Source organism: Talaromyces marneffei, chromosome 2 (assembly GCF_009556855.1).
Source record: "Talaromyces marneffei chromosome 2, complete sequence".
NCBI classification, from domain to species: Eukaryota; Fungi; Ascomycota; class Eurotiomycetes; order Eurotiales; family Trichocomaceae; genus Talaromyces; species Talaromyces marneffei.
In genome coordinates this window covers 774,262-790,700 of record NC_072349.1, presented here as the reverse complement: position 1 = coordinate 790,700, position 16,439 = coordinate 774,262, and the positions used below count along the sequence as shown (strand labels likewise).

The 16,439-nt window shown below is 48.8% G+C and overlaps 7 protein-coding genes across 7 annotated transcripts; 3 read left to right on the top strand and 4 right to left on the bottom strand.

Annotated features, from left to right (window-relative positions):
- Nucleotides 1–401: 401 nt before the first annotated feature.
- EYB26_002632 (uncharacterized protein) lies at nt 402–1,397 on the top strand (the record flags this gene model as incomplete). Its single annotated transcript, XM_054261937.1, has 3 exons — nt 402–558; nt 634–1,283; nt 1,347–1,397. 3 exons carry the CDS (start codon nt 402–404, stop codon nt 1,395–1,397), a joined length of 858 nt encoding a protein of 285 aa, XP_054117912.1.
- Nucleotides 1,398–2,111: 714 nt separating this feature from the next.
- EYB26_002631 (uncharacterized protein) lies at nt 2,112–3,604 on the top strand (the record flags this gene model as incomplete). The annotated part of the gene is made up of 2 exons (XM_054261936.1): nt 2,112–2,348; nt 2,402–3,604. 2 exons carry the CDS (start codon nt 2,112–2,114, stop codon nt 3,602–3,604), a joined length of 1,440 nt encoding a protein of 479 aa, XP_054117911.1.
- A 504-nt stretch (nt 3,605–4,108) lies between these two features.
- EYB26_002630 (uncharacterized protein) lies at nt 4,109–8,026 on the bottom strand (the record flags this gene model as incomplete). The annotated part of the gene is made up of 3 exons (XM_054261935.1): nt 4,109–4,250; nt 4,309–4,379; nt 4,448–8,026. 3 exons carry the CDS (start codon nt 8,024–8,026, stop codon nt 4,109–4,111), a joined length of 3,792 nt encoding a protein of 1,263 aa, XP_054117910.1.
- Nucleotides 8,027–9,468: 1,442 nt separating this feature from the next.
- On the bottom strand, nt 9,469–11,271 carry EYB26_002629 (uncharacterized protein; the record flags this gene model as incomplete). Its single annotated transcript, XM_054261934.1, has 1 exon — nt 9,469–11,271. The coding sequence occupies one exon, from the start codon at nt 11,269–11,271 to the stop codon at nt 9,469–9,471; it is 1,803 nt and encodes a 600-aa protein (XP_054117909.1).
- A 337-nt stretch (nt 11,272–11,608) lies between these two features.
- Nucleotides 11,609–13,082, top strand: EYB26_002628 (uncharacterized protein; the record flags this gene model as incomplete). Its single annotated transcript, XM_054261933.1, has 3 exons — nt 11,609–12,222; nt 12,281–12,632; nt 12,690–13,082. The coding sequence occupies 3 exons, from the start codon at nt 11,609–11,611 to the stop codon at nt 13,080–13,082; spliced, it is 1,359 nt and encodes a 452-aa protein (XP_054117908.1).
- A 139-nt stretch (nt 13,083–13,221) lies between these two features.
- EYB26_002627 (uncharacterized protein) lies at nt 13,222–14,454 on the bottom strand (the record flags this gene model as incomplete). The annotated part of the gene is made up of 2 exons (XM_054261932.1): nt 13,222–14,363; nt 14,442–14,454. The coding sequence occupies 2 exons, from the start codon at nt 14,452–14,454 to the stop codon at nt 13,222–13,224; spliced, it is 1,155 nt and encodes a 384-aa protein (XP_054117907.1).
- Nucleotides 14,455–14,970: 516 nt separating this feature from the next.
- Nucleotides 14,971–16,315, bottom strand: EYB26_002626 (uncharacterized protein; the record flags this gene model as incomplete). The annotated part of the gene is made up of 3 exons (XM_054261931.1): nt 14,971–15,365; nt 15,722–16,231; nt 16,288–16,315. The coding sequence occupies 3 exons, from the start codon at nt 16,313–16,315 to the stop codon at nt 14,971–14,973; spliced, it is 933 nt and encodes a 310-aa protein (XP_054117906.1).
- Between the last annotated feature and the right edge of the window lie 124 nt (nt 16,316–16,439).

The following is a 16,439-nucleotide window of genomic DNA, read 5'->3' as shown; positions in this document are numbered from 1 at the left end:
TAAACCCAAGGAAAAACTGACAACCCCGGTCTGCACGAACTAGAAGAGGTATATGAAAACAGATTACGAGAAGAGAATAAAAGAAGGAAATCGTTAATACAACACGTCGAAAGGGATCGAGGTGCAAAGGGATGTTGGTGAATGAAGACTTCGTGGAGTAGGAAAGGAACAGAACAGAAGGTCAAAGGTTCGATCAATCTTGGTTCCTTCCCAGATTGGCTGGTTGGGTCTTGGCGGTCCTTGCCCACGCTTGGGCGGCGATTCTGGTCACGTGACAGAGCTTATGTAACGCCGTCGGTCATGTGACCCGCTTTCCGCGGCTCGCTTCAACATCATCAGAACGTCCATCCTGCTATCGTCAGGCTCCATCCGCAAGTTTGTCAACCAATTGCCTCGTCACAATGGCGGCCACGCGGTCTTTGATGCGATTTGGAAGCAGCCGCTCTCTGGGCGCTGCTTCGAGATCAGCAGTATGCGTTCGTGCCTTTTCTTCGACGCAATTTCGTCAGCTCGATAAGGAGGATCCTGTTCCGAATATGAGACTCGCAGCACGTCCTCGTAAGTGATTCTCACATTAGCAATGTGCTCAATTATCTCAATGCGTGGTTGTGCTAAATCTGACTCTTGATATAGCTCAAGGAGAGCTTCACGCTCCCATCGTCAACCCTGCCGACAAGTACAAGGACCAGGCCGACGCCATGCACAAATACGGCCAATACATCATGTCCTGCCTTCCCAAATACGTCCAACAATTCTCCGTTTGGAAGGACGAGCTCACCGTTTACGTTCCTCCATCCGGTTTGATCCCTGTCATGACATTCCTCAAGTACCACACTGCCGCCGAGTACACCCAAATCTCCGATATAACTGCGGTCGACTATCCCACTCGCGACCAACGATTCGAGGTTGTCTACAACATGCTCAGTGTCCGCCACAACTCTCGTATCCGCGTCAAAACATACTGCGATGAGGCACAGCCCGTCCCCAGTGTGACCAGTCTCTTCGATGGCGCCCTTTGGTACGAACGTGAAGTTTACGACATGTTTGGCGTTTTCTTCACCGGTCATCCCGATCTCCGCCGTATGTTGACCGATTATGGATTCGACGGTCATCCTCTCCGCAAGGACTTCCCATTGACTGGATATACCGAAATCCGATATGACGAGGAGAAGAAGCGTATTGTGTACGAACCTCTTGAGCTTACGCAGGCATTCCGTAACTTTGAGGGAGGTACCTCTTCCTGGGAACAGGTTGGTAGCGGTACCGACCGCACTCCTGACTCTGTGAGTTTTCTTCACATCTCCTCAATTTCATGTCACGTCACTAATATAAACTTTTCAAATCAGTTCAAACTTCCCACTCCCAAGCCGGAGGAGAAGCCAGCAGAAAAGAAATAGGCAGGAAACAGCCTTTTGTAAACCTACTCTTTCATTAGTTTTCCCTTTTGTGTCATGTCTACTTTGTATATAGAGACCCGTCGATTGCCGTTCAAGATTATGGTTGAATGGACATAGAAAAGAGAAAACAATATTCAATTTATTTACGATTACCGAATGGCCTCTCCGTCCGTTATCTAAAGTGTCGCTGATTGTACCTAGGTAGCTAAGACCGTAGTGTGTCGGATTCAACATAGCACAAGAATTGGAACATCGGAACCTTGGAAGTCTCGGAGGCTGCTACCTATCTAGCTGGGCAGAGGAGGGACAATCTGGAAGACTGACCCATGGTATATTATATTCAATGTTTCCTGATAGCTAATTAGCACTGCACAAGTAACAACTTGGGGACAACCTTATCCAAGCGCAAGAGAGTTGAACCCAGATCTATATTCAGTGCCAGAATTCTGCGACACAACCAACAATTTAGAATTATGCCCGCTCAATTTAATGTTACTCTTGTCATTTGACTTAAGGGTCTGAAATTTGGAGAAGACGAAGTACTGCCGGCGACAGCCAATCAAAGCACGCACTGAATGTTGCTCCACTAAAATTTTCCCAAGCCGCAACAACATCATCAAAAGATCCTACACTCCGAACTTACCTGTCGGCAGAACACTAAGACAATTAACACTTATATTGTTGACTTATTGGTTATTGCGAGAACGAATCACAATGCCAAAACGAAAACATTCCGAAGTCGAAGGCGAAGACCACGACGAAAAGTTCAACCGCGTAAAGGCAACCCGCCTAGGCCACAAATTCGAACGAGGCACGCAACTACTCTTCCGCGCTTTGAAGACATCTCGAGGATTCGAAAGACAGAAATTGGGCAGACGACAGAAGACAGCCAAAAGCGAGAAGGATTCCAAGACGTTGGAGCGGTTGGAGAAGGAGGTTCATGTTTTGAAGGTTCGTTTTTCGAAGTGATTTTTGTCTGTTGCTGACTGAAACAATTTATTAAGGCCCTTGATCTTGAAGAGACGGCGCAACGATACCTTCTCAAACAATTGAACAAGACGAAACGGATTGCGGAGTCTCCCGAATTTGTCCGACTCGAAAAGAGCATTAATGCTTCAATCAACGCTGGCCCCGGACCACGAAACCCCGCCGAAGCAAATGTTACGGCGCGACTGTTCAAATCGAATCCTGTACAAAATGCGCTGCCTGAAATATTGACCGATATTCGAACTCTGCTGGGTATTAATGAGACATCTACGAAAAAGCAGCAGCCACAGCAGCCAAAGAACGTGGAAATGGAAGCTGCTCAGAAAGACGAGAGCCCCGAAGAGTCAACAGACGAGCCAGAAAGGAAGCCGGAGGATTTACCTTCAAAGAGCGTAAAAGATGGCAAATCAAAGGTACAGTACCTGAACGATGTCAATATGGACGACGTATCCGACGACGAGAGCATGGATCTCTCCCAATTCGATTCCCGTCTCGCCTCAGCATCTGAAGGCTCAGATTTTGATGACGAGAACAACTTCCCCGTCAAACCCACCTTGACTTCGAATAAAGGTAAATACGAGATACCGGGCGACATATCAATCTCTTCCGCAGAACCATCATCTGTATCCGAATACTTATCCGAACAATCCGAATCCGAATCTGAATCCCCGCAACCAACCCTTACGAAATCCAAGCCCAGCAAGAAAGACATCAGTGATGCCAAACCTCCAAAAGACACCACATTCCTCCCCTCCCTAATGATGGGTGGCTACTGGTCCGGCTCCGAATCCGAGCCCGAAGAAGACGACGAAGTCGCCGCCGCCGCTACTGGCAGCAAGCCCCAGAGGAAAAACCGAATGGGACAACAAGCGCGTCGAGCACTATGGGAAAAGAAATTCGGCGCTAGAGCAAAACATATCCAGGAAGCGCAGCAACACCAACAAAAGAAGAATAAGAATAGTGGCTGGGATGCGAGGCGGGGTGCTACGGATGACCACGACAAACCGAAATGGGCTGGTGGTGGTGGTAAGCGTCAATATACTGCTGATTCGTCGCGGGATAATGTTGCTGGGGAGAAGGATGTTAGGAAGGAGAATGCCATAGCCGCAAATAAGAAGAGTGCTTCGGTCGGGTTGCATCCGTCCTGGGAAGCGGCGAGAAAAGCCAAACAGGAGAAGGCCCAGGCTTCGTTTCAGGGGAAGAAGATTACTTTTGATTAGGTTTAGATTCCTATTGGATATAGTTCTTCGTGAGTTCCAAGGTTATATATATATATCAACGACTGACGCGGGCATATACCTGGTGATTTTCGATTTTTGCCCATCCATATAAATATCGAATATACAATTCGTAGCCTCATCGATGAAATATATATTAATGTAACGAGGAAGGTTTTTTGTGGAAAGTAGGTTTCAATTTGTTTTCATAAACGTATCAATTCCTCAACATCAATGATTGGAGATGGTATATAAACAATAATTAAATAAAAATACTGAATACAAGATAAAAGGGGAATGAAGGGTTCATCAACCCTACATCAACCACAACAGTCATATCAACGACAACAAGACATGACTCGAAGCAACACAGCGGTGGGTATCCAAAACGGCATGGAAGAATGAACGAAAAGACAGAAGAGTTTGTTAGACGTATTATATACAACTTGATTCAATAGAGTAGATGTGTCATGTTGCTTTCTGTGTGCGCGATGTTGGAATCTAGTTTTAGGCGGTTGCGTCTTCTGGGCCGTCTTCAGTGGTAGTTGTTATTGTCTGAGTGATTGATGTAGGTGATTTTAAGCTGGGTTCTTTGGAAGATGGGTCTGGTGTTGCTCCGCGAGATGCTTGTACGAGTTCGCCGACGATTCTGACAAAAGAGTCCGACGTTAGCAGTTATACGTGTTCTGGGAGGGCTCGATACATACCTGCGATGTTCATCCTGCCAGTCATCGGTTGCCGCTCGAATCTGCTTAAGCTGTTCCTGTATGCTCGCCATCTGTGACTAATTAGCTTTCGTCCTTAGGCTGAATTCAATACAGAGGCATCAAAACGGGGCGTCCCCACCGTTCCCTCTATGGAAGAACCAAGTTCCTCACCTTCCGCAGATGCGCCCCCTTTCTCTTCCGTTTCTTCCTCACTTGTGGCCCATCTGCTTGCAAGTAGAGTGCTATTAGTTGCGGTCTTTGCATCTTTCGAGGATTCCTTGAGAGCGGCTAGTTCTGCCTCTAGCTCACGAATGCGCTTGCGGCTGGTGGAGATGTTTGAGTCGACGTCGGTCAGCTGTGTCAAGAGAGACATGTTTTTCTCAATTTGCTCATTGAGCTCCTTTTCGCCCTTGGCAATTTGCTCTTCGATGGTCTTGTTGCGGTCCATGGTGGATGCCAAGTCACTGCTGGTTTGCTCATGGGATTTCTTCAGAGCAGCCAACTCGTCTTGGACGGCGGTTAACTGCTGAATAGCGGACTCAAGTCGAGATTGGGTCTGCTGATGCTCTCCAAGTGATTTGTGTGACTCTTCTAGCCGAGTTGAGACTGCTTGGTGCTTCTGTTCAAGTTCTGTCCTTTCCTGTTGAGCCTTCGATAGCTCCTCGGCATGCTTGCTGGTCAATTCGAGGGTAGATGATAAAGACTTCTCCTCAACTGCCACCAGTGTCTCTTCCGCAGCAGCAAGCTTGGCGGTCAAGTCCACAATTTGTGCATTGAGTCCATCGACGACCGAGGTATCTGCAGCAGCCGCTTTAGCTTTGTCGAGCTGCTCGCTGGCATTAGCCAAGACAGTGTCGTGAGTCTTTTGCAGGGTATCAAGCTTCTCCTGGTGGGATGCCTCCAACTCGTTGCGTAGATTTGTCAACTTCGCTTCGTGGGCGGTCAACAGCTCCTCAATGACCTGGCTATGGTCAGAGTCTGTCTTTGCAGCCTTTGAAGCCTGGGCAGTCTCCCACTCCTCCTTGATTTGAGCCTGCTTCTCTTCATGTTCCTTCTTCAGGGCGTTAATCTCTGCCTGGTGAGCTTCGAGCTGACTGGCAGACTTGGTCGAAGTCTCTTCTTGAGCAACGGTCAGCTGACATTCAAGAGCTTGCAGTTTCTCGTTGTGTCCCTTTTTCAAGGTATCGATTTCTGTTTGGTGAGCCTCAAGCTGGCTAGCAGACTTGGTAGAAGTCTCTTGTTGAACGGTGGCAAGTTGGCTTTCAAGACTCTGTAGCTTCTCTTCATGCTCCTTCTTCAATGCATCAATCTCTGCCTGGTGGGCTTCGAGTTGACTGGCAGACTTGGTAGAAGTCTCTTCTTGAGCAGCGGTCAACTGACTTTCAAGAGCTTGCAACTTCTCAGCATGGCTAGATTGAAGGGATTGAAGAGTATCGGAATGAGTAGATGACAATTGCTCCAACTCAGACGAATGACCGGCTTTCAAGGCTTCAACAGCGCGTGCATGCTCCTCAGAAAGTTTGCTGGATTCCTGGGCCAGCTCATCTGCAGATCGCGAGGCGGCAGCGGCTTCTTCCTTTAATTTGTTCTGCAACAAGTCAAGTTCTTCCTGCTTAGCGCTCAAGTCAGTTTCCAAGACCTTGATCTTTTCCGCATCAAGCTTCAATGATTCTTCCATTGTGGTCACCTTCTCCTTCAAAGACTCGATTTCCTGTCCAGCGACATTGTTGGCAGAGCTGATGCTCTCTTCATGATCTCGCTTGAGACTGTCGATTGTCGATTTAGCTTCAGCGAGCTTAGACTCGAGTTCCGTCTTGAGCGCGTTTGAAGCCTCAAGTTCTTGTTGGTGTTGGCTTTGAAGGGTTTCAGTGGACTGGGTCTTCTCTGAAAGCGCCTGTTCATGGTTGGCGATAAGCGTGGCGACATTCGCTTCATGTCCTGCTTTGAGCTCAGCCATGTTGCGCTCGTGGGAAGCTCCAAGCTCCTTGGCCTGCGCATCAGCATCTCCTGAAGCTGCTTTTAGACCGTCAATCTCGGCTGTCAAGGACTCGGTAGTGGCCTTGTACTGATCAATCTCAGCTTTTAATGCCTTGATAACTTCAGTCTGTTCAGCGATTTCATTTTCCTTCTCAACTAGAATTTTGCCTGCCTTCTCAGAATCGGTTTGATAAGACTGTGCCTCAGCTAGTTTGCCTTCGAGTTCCGACCTCTTGGCCTCCAATAATGTCAACTTCTCTATTGATGACTCCTTTTCAGCTGCAATCTCCTTATCCTTACTCTCACAGAGCTTCTTCAACTCGACCTCAAGGTTTTCGACCACTTGATCCCGTCCCTTCAGCTCCCTTTCAAGCTGCTCAACAATATTAAGGTGCTTGTCGTTGGCGGCAGCCTCCTTCTCCTCAGCAGTTTTTGAGGCTGTTTCGAGTGCAGACTTCTGTGCCTCAAGTTCTTCGGTTAGACGGGTAATCTGTGCTGCAGTCTCTGCTGCAGATGCCTTTTCGCTTTCTAATTCGGTCTGCAGACGCTGGAGCTCAGCGAGGTGAGTCGCTTTGAGGTCATCCAATACGGCAGCCGTCTTGGAATCGTTTTGGTCAACTGCAAACTTCTTGGCCTCTTCCAAATCCTGCACTGACTTGGCTTCCAGTTCCTTGTGTCGTGACACGGCAGCTTCCAGCTTTTCTTGCAACTCTTGAACCTCCTGTGCATGATCCAGAGAAAGTTTGTCAATCTTAGAGACATGCTCGGCGCGAATGGCTTCCACAGCAGTGTCAACCTTGGAAGGTTCTTCCTCGGCGGACTGTGAGAATGTTGCCATCTTCTCCTGAGCGGCTTCCAATTCTGCTTTCAAGCTTGCAATTGTGGTTTCGCTCTCAGACAATTTCTCCTGGAGCTCTGCAAGTTTTCCCGCATCTGTAGAAGCAGACTTAGCGTCGGGGGCGGTGCTCAAGCGTTTTGTAGTGGTAGCTGTTGGCCTGGCAGGTGCAGTTGTAGTAGGACGAACGGCAGTACGAGTGGTTGCCGTGGTTGGAGTGCGAGATGTTACAGTGGCAGTAGTTGGTCTACTAGTAGTGCTGGTTCGACTAGCTGTCGTACTCGAGGCCGGTTTAGTGGCGGACCCAATCACACTTGCTCGTCGATCCGCAGTAGATGTTGTGGCCTTCGTTGGGGCTCGAGAAGAGGGAGTTCCTGCAAGAGACATGCGCTTTGCCGCGCTAGAGATACCCTTCTTCTCATCGCCGGAACTGGCGACCTTGGAAGATTTCTCGTCTGCAGAGCTGCTGATTGAAGCTCGAGAGCGATGGGTCGCAGTAGTACTAACACTTGGAGGTCTGCGGACTGTGCTTGTAGAAGTTGTGGTCGGGCGGGTAGGTGGCTTGCTCAATGTGCTGCCACCAGTCGAAGTTCGGGATGTTGGCTTCGCACCAGCGGTAGCAGTTGAGCCAACCGTCCGCTTTGCCGCTGTCGAGCTTGCGACAGGTCGTTTGGTGGTGCTTGAAATAGTCAATTTCTTTGCCGGCGAAGCACTTGTCTTTCCAACCTCAGGACTCGTCACAGCTTCCGACTTGGACTCTTCGCCGGACAAGAGAGCTGCATCTACTGGTGTCTGGGGAGGAGGGATCTCAGTCGTCTCAGGGCAAGACTCGGAAGGCTCCTCGGCGACAGGCTCAACCTCAACATCTTCGGGAGCTGTAGCAATAGGATCCTCGGTGGCAGACATGGTTCCGTAGTTGAAGTTTGAGCGCCGGAAGTGTTATGTGAAATCGAGTAACTGTAGACAAACCCTCAGGTTAGCTTGAGTTACTCAAGAAGAATTAAAACAATAAAGTGAATTGATGTGGGCATGTCATCCAACACCATTGAACGATATTGGCCTAGTACGTGGCTGCCTCACTGCCACTGCATGCAAGGGCAAGCTTGCATTTGCACCAGACGGTCCAGGTTGGGCCTAAACTGCTATGCCAACGTCGAAACATAAAACAAATATTAATGCTGAAACATGCCATCTGTCAACGATGTACCCCAGATCTATCTCATTGTGAAACTTGGCGCGCGGATTGCAAGGTTATCCCTTCCATCTGCAATCTTCCGTCCCTCCTTTTTTGGCTTGTTTTTTTCTTTCCCGCCATTGAAACACTTCAAATCTTTCACATACGTACCTTCAATTCAATCCCAATCTGCTCTGTTATCCTTCCAGCAGCAGCCCGTGTCGCAGCCTCTGGTAGGTATCAAGTCGGCTTTCGAGTTGCTGACAATGGGAATCTCGACAAATGACAAAGGACAGTAGAAAGCTAGGAGTAGCAAATTAGCAATTCCTCCTTGGCCCATCTAGCCAGATACGCACAGACGCCCGGTCGGCAAAACAGATTGTCCAGTCACCAGCGAGCTTAGTGCTGGCTTAGCTTGTGGTTTTAAGGGGGCCCGCGACTTGGACGGAGGGGGTCAAGCTAAGTTGTACGGAGTACGGAGTACCCACTGTCAACAGAGGGAACGATGGATCAAAACAATGGATGAAATGACTCTTTGCCGTCGTCATGAGGGAACCACAGAGACAAAAACAGAATGGACGACGACTTGCTGAAGCTACAGATAACCCAATAGCTTTTTTGGCGATATCTCTAAAGTCATCTGCAAAGGAGGGGGTTCTTTCTCTGCTTTGCGTTGTCAAAGAAGCTAAGCTAAGCTAAGCTGAGCTAGGCCGTCACGGGACTAGCTCGACGCGACGCGCACCGACTCCATACTACATAGGCAATAGATCAGGGAATTGAGTCTTAAGACTTGGTACATAAGAGTCAACCAGTCTACTGGTAGGAGTCTAAGAGTCTAGGAGTCTACGGACTATAGTCTACGATTTCGGAGAAATTCATGCCTGAACTAAACATTGACGATCCTTTCTTAGCCGGGTTGGTAAGGCTGTAGCCTGACTGGAGCCACGTTATCATGCACCACCAGTTACAGCTGGCCCTGAGACAACTCAGCCAGACCGACAGCGTTGCTGCCAACACCTACGTTGTCCAATTTGACGATATTTGAACAAGAAAGAGTCGATGATAATTCCAAGTGGTATCGCAAGTATCAGAAAGAAATAGAACTCCCTAGCCCCCGTTAAGAACAAGAACACCGCCCATAAATGGTCATTACATGTCGGCACTGAACGGGCATTTACCACCCTCGCCTTTGTTCATCTGCTTCAGCCTTCGCCAGCGAACCTCGAATGCTTCGTAGTTCTTGCCGTATCGGCCGGCCTGGGTACGGAGACAGCACAACCATCGCACAATTATGCAACGATGTCAAGGTCAAATCGAGTTCCCCGACAATGTCAATTATATCCAAGACCGCCCCAAACCCCCCCTTCAAAAGCCATTCGTCTTCCTCAGAGTAGTAGGTCCTCAAACACTCCAAGGCTAATTGGCACAAGGAGGTCATCACTTGCTGAACAATAAGTTCTGCGTATTCTATCGCATCTGCCTGGGCTTGCAGGTCATTGTTCTCTTTTCCTTCTTTGGCACGCCTCAAAACCACCTTTCGGATTTGATCAGCGTCTTCACCGAGGTATTTTACTTCTTGCCTCGTACGCTTCCAAGTATTGGGGTCAATGGCCCATCCTCGTAAGCGCTTTCTTTGCATTCGCTTGTAGTCCTTGAGCAAGTCTCCGATGCGCTCCACAATCGCCTCAATTCCAATGTAGCGTCGCGTTCTTCTAACTTCTATATCTTTGAGTTTCTGGCAATACCTTATTAGGCGTTTCCAGGTCCCTTGTAGATCATGGATTTTTGTCGCATCGTCGAATGTTCTATGTTCGGCGACCACTATCACCTCATCCCGAGTCCCTTCTTCCAGAATAGTAGCTTCCCAGTCTGCAGCTTCGGGGGAGCCTCGGGCTACCGGTGGTCTGCGACTAGCTGCGCTTTCAATATTCTGCTCCCGTGATTCTCTGAGCCTGCGAGTTCTAATGGGTATCTCTGGGCTCGTAGCAACCTCTATCTCTATAGGAAGGGCAATCGGTGTTCTCCGTCTAGCTGCAATTGTGACATCCTGATTCTGTGATTCTCTGCGCCTGCGGGTTCTATCAGGCATATCTGTGCTATCATTTGATGCTCGCCTTCTTTTGCGACTTGGTGATCCCCTAGTTTGTGGATGTTGTGTTTCCAGCTGATCAACTAATCTTGTCCTTTGTGTGGGCTCAGCTGGCTGCTCATTGTCCCAGTCAAAGAGACCTTTTAACGCAGCGCCGACATCATGCCGTGAGTCATCCATATCAAAATTATCATTTGGTGCGGGTTCTTCGCCGCGGTTATCCTCTTGCCGGGGTTCGACGTCGTCGGCGTTCTCGTCCTCTTGCTCCGATGCACCATCTGCAAATTCATCATCTCCCCCAGAGAAGTCGGCATGGTTGGCTTTAGCGCGCGCAGTCTTGGTTTCTGCAGCTCTGGCCGTGGTAGCATCTTGGTCCCCCATTCTTTCCTCCCTTCTATTGATCACCACCAAAACAGGACTCGTAGTTAATTCTTGCTCCTGCTCCTGCTCCTGCTCCTGCTGACTATTGGCGATTGCTTGCTCTTGTTCCTGCCAAAGTTGTTGTTCATGGTCGGGTATTGAGGTGTCATGTTCTGAATGGAGTGATTCATCGTCTTCTTCGCGTTTACTCTCCTCTTCAGCTTCGTTATCTTCCTCAGCTTCGCTGTCCGACGGCATGAATAATGGACTATATGGGGCTTCCGGAACGTCTTTCTCCGTAACGGGCGTGACTTCACGCGCTGCTCTCTTGTTCAAACGAGCCGATCGCCTTGTTGGTCTCTGATCATCGCCATGGTCGTGATCAACAGATTCTGTGTCTATATGCTGGTCAATATTTGTCGTGTGCGCGGCGTCACCGTCGTCTTGGTTCTCCGCCACATTATTGAGAATATCGAGAACTTTTTGATTTCTTTGTTGCGCCGCTCGCCGCCTCGTGTTGCGCGCCATTTTTCTAACTCCTACGATGGTCGTCGCGTTAGCCAAGATGCACCGTATATTAAAGTATCAGATTTGAGAGCAGTAGTACATCACAGAATATGCAGACTAGACTCTGGAGATGTCGTGAGACGAACTGCGCAGATAAACTCGAGGGGTGTTTTTTAAAACCAAGAAGAACTTTAGAAAGCGCGTAGCTACGCAAGCTCTAGCTAAGCACCCCGGCACCTTCCCGCAGCGATGGGCCCCACCACCTTTTATCGATGATCCGTGAGACGATGACGAACTTCCCCCACGCAACCTTCAACTCTTCCTTTCTTCTCACTAAAACACATTCTATGCTCACATTATGGCCAACCACGTCCTAGAACGCATAGACAAGACACACCATGTCTTCGCCGTACCCACCAAAAAGATCCACGACGGCGCCGATGTCCAAGCCTTCTTCACAACAAAGGGATACAGAGATATTATGGCATTTCTTCTCCAGCTGAATCGAGCAATGTTTCCTCGAAAAATTGACAACACGGTACAAACATGGCAATTAACCTCACACGAAGTCGAGTTCTCAGAACCTGTCCGTCGCATACAGCTATTGTTATCGAGACTGCAGGATATTATAGATGAGGCACCCCCGGACACGGGTCCCAGGCGTTTTGGAAATATTAGTTTTCGAAAGTGGTATCAGATTGTTGAGGAACGAACTGCGGAGCTCCTCGATGAAGTTCTGGGGTCGGATGTTCTTGGGAACTCGCAAGATTCTTCATCTGAGAGGATAACTCCACGGCAAGAGCTGGAAGCCTACTTCCTGGGGAGTTTCGGCAGCGCACAGAGACTTGATTATGGCACTGGCCACGAACTGAGCTTTCTGGCTTTCCTGGCTTGTCTATGGAAATTAAGTGCTTTTCCAGATGCAGATCCTGGTGTGGAAGAAAGGGGTATTGTGGTTGGGATCATAGAGCCGTGCGTATAGAACCCTCTATACTCGAGCTTCATGCTGACAATTCTTTTACCTGCGCAGATACTTGGAACTTGTTCGAAACCTCATAAAGACTTACAACCTGGAGCCTGCAGGATCACATGGCGTTTGGGGCCTTGATGACCACTCTTTCATACCCTACATATTCGGTTCCGCGCAATATTCACCTGCTATCGCCGAAACAGACGAGACTCCGACGGAAGGTTCCTTGCCCGATGCCCCCGATCCGTCTTCGGTAGTCAAAGCCAACATTGTGCAAAGAGAACGAAAAACAAACATGTATTTTTCCGCCATTGGCTTCATATACGATGTGAAAAAGGGGCCGTTTTGGGAGCACAGTCCAATGCTTTTTGATATATCTGGTGTGAAAGATGGTTGGGGGAAGATCAATAAGGTACTTCTTTACGGGAAGGGACTGAAGTGGAATCCATAAACTAACGTGATTTGGTAGGGCATGATCAAAATGTACAATGCCGAAGTTCTCTCAAAATTTCCCGTGGTGCAACACTTCCCATTCGGATCTCTATTTAGCTGGGATCGAGACCCCAATGCAACTATTCCTCCTCCCACAATACATTCCCGGCAAGCGAATTCATCGATACCCCCACCCTACGTTACACCTCAGTCTGCAGGAACTCGTGCCCCATGGAGTCAGCCTGGTGCTTCTTTGCCTGGAGCTTCTGCAGCTCCATGGGCAACATCAACAGCACGAAATCCGCAAGCCACTGTGACTGGTGCTTCATCGACTACACGTATGCCTGTTTGGACTACATTACCTGATGCTTCGAGGAATCCTCCTGGACCAATGAGTCCTACTCGAGCACCCTGGTCTAAACCTTCATGATGCGATTGATGAGCAGCTATAATTATGTGACGAATGAATGAATGAATGAACGAATGACGTGTTTATTAAGCATAATGAGTAACTTGGTGGGGTATCATAGAATATCAATATATACAAAAGCGCAGTCTATCTGCATCAATCACTCAGAATCAGACCCGTAGGTAACCAAGGGAATTGGCGTTGTCGTCTTCTCACTTGTGGAACCTGAATCTGTAGCCATCACAACCTTTCCATCCTCAGCCTGGTCACCACGCTCGATCGAAGATTCAATATCTGTAAGCTTCTTCTTCTTCCGTGTCTTCAATATGGTCGGCTGCCATATCTTCGCATCCTCATTTAGAAACGGATCTACCACGGCACGGGTATTCCCTCGCAACTCACTACTCAAAAGAGCCTTTTGTTCAGCTGCAAGCTCTTCCGCTTTACGTTTTGCCTTGTGTTTCCTACTTTCTTCCTTCCTCCGATAACCCGAAGACTGTTTCATAAGAGTGCCGTTATCGAACATCGGTCGAGTCCGATTCATAGTCACCAGCGCATTTTGCTCACCGCCAGGAGCAGTAGAAGTGCTAGGACCAAAATCAACAAGACCAGCCCGCAGCCTATCTTCTTCTGTCTCTTCCAACAATTCAATCCCTAAACTCATTTTATCCTTCAGGGCCTCCGTCGCCTGCCCAACTTTCTCAAGCCGTTTGCGCTCCGTACGAAACGTCTTTCGCAGCCGTCTAGACTGTTCATACGGATCATCCCAATCCCGGTCCTGACGTTTCAGTAACTCGCCTATCCTGGTCGCGGCTGTATCAAACTGTCGTTTATCCTCGACCTTCCCTTCGAGCCGTGCAAACGCATCCTTTGGTTCTTGCGTCTCATCATCGCCAGGATGAACCTTGATCCTAATCTCACCCGCCTCCAACGGGCCCTCCTTGTCTTCCCCCGTATCTCTTTTACGTCCCCCCTCCGTAACAACGTACGCCGTATTCTTAGGATCGGTCCTAATTTCAATCCACCCCCCACAAACCGTATGCTTCATCCGAAAACTGTAAATTGGCGTCGAGAAGTAATTCCCGACTTTCTTCTTCTCTGCATTGAATCTGACGCCTTGCCCGATTATGGTTTCGTGGGGTTTGCAGGTTGTGCACCATACCGCAAAGGGCATTTCGAAGCGGACGATTAGAGCGCCTTTGGTTTGGAGGTGGCGGGCGCGGTTGCCGAGGGGGTGTTTGTTGGCCAGTTTGTTGAAGGAGGTGACGCCTTCTTGGTCCGGGGGGACGTAGCGTCCCATATCTATGGAAAGGAGTGGGGGTTAGTTGAGGTTATTCTTAGGAAGGAACGAAATTGAAGGTGAGTATGGAAAGAACGTACTGAAGCCCTGCATGGTGGCGGGTTAGGTAGAGGCTGCGGCCCTCACCGGTCGACGGTTAAAAATACAAAATATTAATATATACCAGATGGTAAACCAGCACGCCTCGAGTCCTAAGCAGTGAGGTGAGGGAGAAGTGGATGATGAAGAAGGGAAACAAAATGATGATGATGGTGAGCTTGTTATCGATGAGAGCTCTGATAAGGTCAACTGCGCTAAGCCGAAACTGGCTTAGCTTATTTCCCCAGAGACAGAAGCATATGCCATAAGACTGTACCATTCTTAGGCAACCTTAAAAATACATATTGAACCCTCTTCTGTCTACCTAACACTATATCACAATGGTGTTAAATCGTGGTAATTCTGGGCTACAACCTGATTTTCTACTGTAAGCAGTGATAGATACGTTGAATGTATGTAGATACTCTGCCGACTCAGTCGGAACTAATTGTGGAAATAGCTATATACTCAGTATATTCGCATATGGTTGAAATGTGCTATGCATGAGAGTTTTATGTCCACAGCCCACATCTAAAAATATCCAGGGAACAAAAATTCCATTCTCTTCTTCACATCGTCACTCCACACCGTCACGGGCGTGCTCATTCCAAACTTAATACCGCCCTCAAGATGCTTAGCATTAACTGTATCAGCATTAACGTCAAGCGCCAATGCATCGAGGACAGCACCGACGAATCGTCGCGCATTGACTGCGTTGGCCTTCATGTGACCCATGACCATCTCAACGGTGACATCGGCGGTGGACTCGTGCCAGCAGTCGTAGTCTGTGGACATGCAAATCATCTGGTATGCGAGTTCGGCTTCGCGAGCGAGTTTTGCCTCGGGGAGGGCGGACATGTTGATTACGGAGCCGCCGAAGCAGCGGTACATGTTGCTTTCGGCACGGGTGGAGAATTGAGGGCCCTCTATAGGTGGGTTGTTAGCATTGGAAATGAATATATGAAGCTAGAGACGAGAGAGAGCATCTCTCTCCTAACACATCAAGGTCTTTCCCCGTCAGGAGAGCTTGAAGAAGGGAGCAAAAAAAAAGAAAACGAAAAGAAAAACAAAAGATGAAGTTTCACATACAACAGCTGGGATTCGCTGGTGGTCACCCACCCAACTACTAACCAGCCGGCGTGTGGCTTAAGTACGGCTGAGCGGACGGGAAGCCCTGTTTTCCACACCCTATGGTCGTATGTGCTAGAAATAAAGAAACTAGGGCTCATAACGGGAACAGGGTATCAGGGGGTCCAGGGAATAGATGAGAGAGGAGACATACCCATGCAGATCAAGGTTCCACGGTCATGGAGCACAACACCATCTCCCTCCAGACTGTGTCCACATGCACGCACAATCTTTGCGACATTCTCATCGAAAGGGTCACCGAAGGGCACATGGCCCACAACCCCGCCTTCAAAGAACGTAAAAGGCCGCACTCCCTTGGTGCGATCAATAACCTGATCGGGCACAACAAAATCTCTTGGCTTAATAACCTCCTGCAAACTACCCACAGCCGAGAATGCAATAATGGTCCTGACACCAATGCTTCTCAAAGCCGCGATGTTGGCACGGTTGGGTACCTCATGAGGCGCAATTTGGTGGTGTGTGCCGTGGCGGCTGAGGAATGCGATGGGCACATCCTTGCCGGAGTCGCTGCATTGGTGATGAATGATTGTGATGGGGGAGGAAGGCTTGCCCCAGGGAGTATCGATCTCGAGAGAAGCGACTTTGCTGAAGCCGGGGAGGTCTTGGAGGCCGGTTCCGCCGATGACCGCAATGCGGACCTTGTCTATTCAATACTGTTTTAGCAATGGACGTTCAGGATGATGGTGACATCGTACTTACCCTTGTATTCACTGGGAAGAGCAGCCATTCTTCTTGCCCTCTGTTTCGGAGATTCAATTGTTCTATAGAGCGGTTTAGTGAAAGCCGAAGAATAGAAACGCAGAGACGAGAAGCGCATACGATTTGTAAGGCAGAATAAAGGAGATACTCAG